Source organism: Equus przewalskii, chromosome 1, assembly GCF_037783145.1.
Source record: "Equus przewalskii isolate Varuska chromosome 1, EquPr2, whole genome shotgun sequence".
Classification (NCBI taxonomy): domain Eukaryota; kingdom Metazoa; phylum Chordata; class Mammalia; order Perissodactyla; family Equidae; genus Equus; species Equus przewalskii.
The window spans coordinates 156,418,128-156,420,406 of record NC_091831.1 but is presented as its reverse complement, the minus strand read 5'-3'; the positions used below and the strand labels follow the sequence as shown (position 1 = coordinate 156,420,406).

Below are 2,279 nucleotides of genomic sequence, written 5' to 3'. Positions count from 1 at the left end.
CTGTTTACATGTACTACACACAGGAATATTAATATAATAAAGCTTAGTACAAATCATTTATGCAAGTTCCTGTAAGATCTTATTTGCCATTTGCTTATTGAAATGCATCCTTAAAAATATTCCAGGGAATATAGGAAACATATTTGTCTCTTACATTTACTTAAGGCCATTAACCGCCTGTAATTTTATACCACTGTATGTTCTACATATCTATGGATTCTAGTTCTTCAGAGGCTGTCTTTGACCCAATCTTATAATTTTAAACAGTTTTCTCAAGGCTTCCTTCATCTCCTTATTCTGGAGGTTATATATCAAGGGATTGAAAAATGGAGTCATCACAGAATAAAATAAAGTTAGAATTTTCTGAACTCTTGCTGGATTGCCTGCTGGGGGGCTAACATACATCACCATTATGGAACCAAAGAACAGGGACACCATGGCCAGATGGGAGTCACATGTGGAGAAAGCCTTCTGCTGGCCTTCTGCTGAGGGGACTGTCAACACAGCTCTGGTCATCAGGGTATAGGAGCTGATAATTAAGATGAAAGTGGAGAAAATTACGAAAGAGTTAAAGATGACACAGATGATCTCAGTGGCAGAGGCTGGCACACAGGACAATTTCATAAGGAGTCCTGGGTCACATAAAAGGTGATCAATAGTATTGGGGCCATAAAAAGGAAGCTGAGAGATGAGATAAATTGAGAGGAGAAAACAGAAGAAGCCACACACCCATCAGCAGGATCCCATTTTGATGCAGTGTGGAGCTGTCATGACAGTGGGGTAGTGCAGGGGCCTGCAGATTGCAAGGTACCTGTCAAAGGCTGTGGCAGACAAGAATAAGGTGTCAGTGTTGCCCATGGAGAAGAAGAAGTAAAACTGGAGGAGGCAGCCAGAGAAGGAGGTGGTGCTGGTCTCAGAGAGAAAATTGGTTAGCATCTTGAGGACAATAGAAGTGACATACCAGATCTCCAAGAATGAAAAATTGGCCAGCAAGATGTACATGGGGTTGTGGAGATGGAGGTCCCACCACACTGCACAGATAACGCGCAGGTTTCCGATTAGTGCCAGGACATAGATCACAAAGAGCGAGAAGAGGAGCACCTGAATCTCCCAGGTACAAGGGAATCCGAGAAGAGTGAATTCGCTCACAGTGTCAGTGATTATTCCCTCCTGGTCTTTTCATTTTTTTCCTCCTAAAACTGCAATAGTAAGAGACTATCATGTTATAGGTGACTCTAGAGAAGTTTTCTCATTAAGTTGTTCTCTGAGTTTCTTTACAATTCAATTAACAGCCTAGTTTTAGATTACTTAAAGATTTTTTGACATCATCATTAAATGGCACCTCCATTTACTCAGTTGCTCAGGCCACAAACTTTGGCCACAGCTCATCACCCCTCTCAGTACCTACATCCAAACCATCAACAAATCCTGTAGGCCTCATCTTCCAAACACTCAGAATCGAACAATTATTAGAATTCCCAACAGCTTTCACCATGGCCAATGCTTCCATGAAATTCTCACTTAAACTTTTACAGAAGCCTCTTAAATTGCCTGTTTCCATTTTTATATGTTAGAGACTATTACCCACATGGTAGTCAGGCTGACTGTTTTTTGAAAATCTGATCATGTCATCTACTTGCTCTCAATCTTTTATTTTAAAGATTTTTTTTTTTCCTTTTTCTCCCCAAAGCCCCCCGGTACATAGTTGTATATTCTTCATTGTGGGTCCTTCTAGTTGTGGCATATGGGATGCTGCCCCAGCGTGACTTGATGAGCAGTGCCATGTCCATGCCCAGGATTCAAACCAACGAAACACTGGGCCGCCTGCAGCGGAGCGTGCGAACTTAACCACTCTGCTATGGGGCCAGCCCCATGCTCTCAATCTTTTAAACACACTTAAACTCCAAATTCCTTACCACAACTTATATGGGCAATGAAGTCTTCCTCCATGGCCTACCACGCCTCCCTCTACTGATGCCATTCCAGCTGAGCTGATAAGGTAGCCCTGCTTTATCCATAATTTCACTTTTATGGTTTTGATTATCTGTGATCAATCACCATCTGAAAATATTAAATGGAAAATTCCAGAAATAAACAACTTTTAAGTTTTAAACTGCACACCATTGTGAGTAGCATGATGAAATCTTATCCCATCTTGTTCTGTCCTGCCTGGGACATGAGTCTTCTCTTTTCCAGCAAATCCATGCAGTTTATGCTACCTGCCTTTTAATCACTTAGTAGCCCTCTCAGTTATCAGATTGACTGTTGGGGTTTAGCAT

At 41.6% G+C, this 2,279-nt stretch overlaps 1 protein-coding gene across 1 annotated transcript; it reads right to left on the bottom strand.

Moving 5' to 3' along the window:
- Window positions 1–219: 219 nt before the first annotated feature.
- Window positions 220–1,561, bottom strand: LOC103561515 (olfactory receptor 11H6-like). The gene is given in 2 exon segments (XM_008536166.1): window positions 220–1,175; window positions 1,405–1,561. Coding segments are annotated over 2 exon segments (1,113 nt in total).
- Window positions 1,562–2,279: the final 718 nt, after the last annotated feature.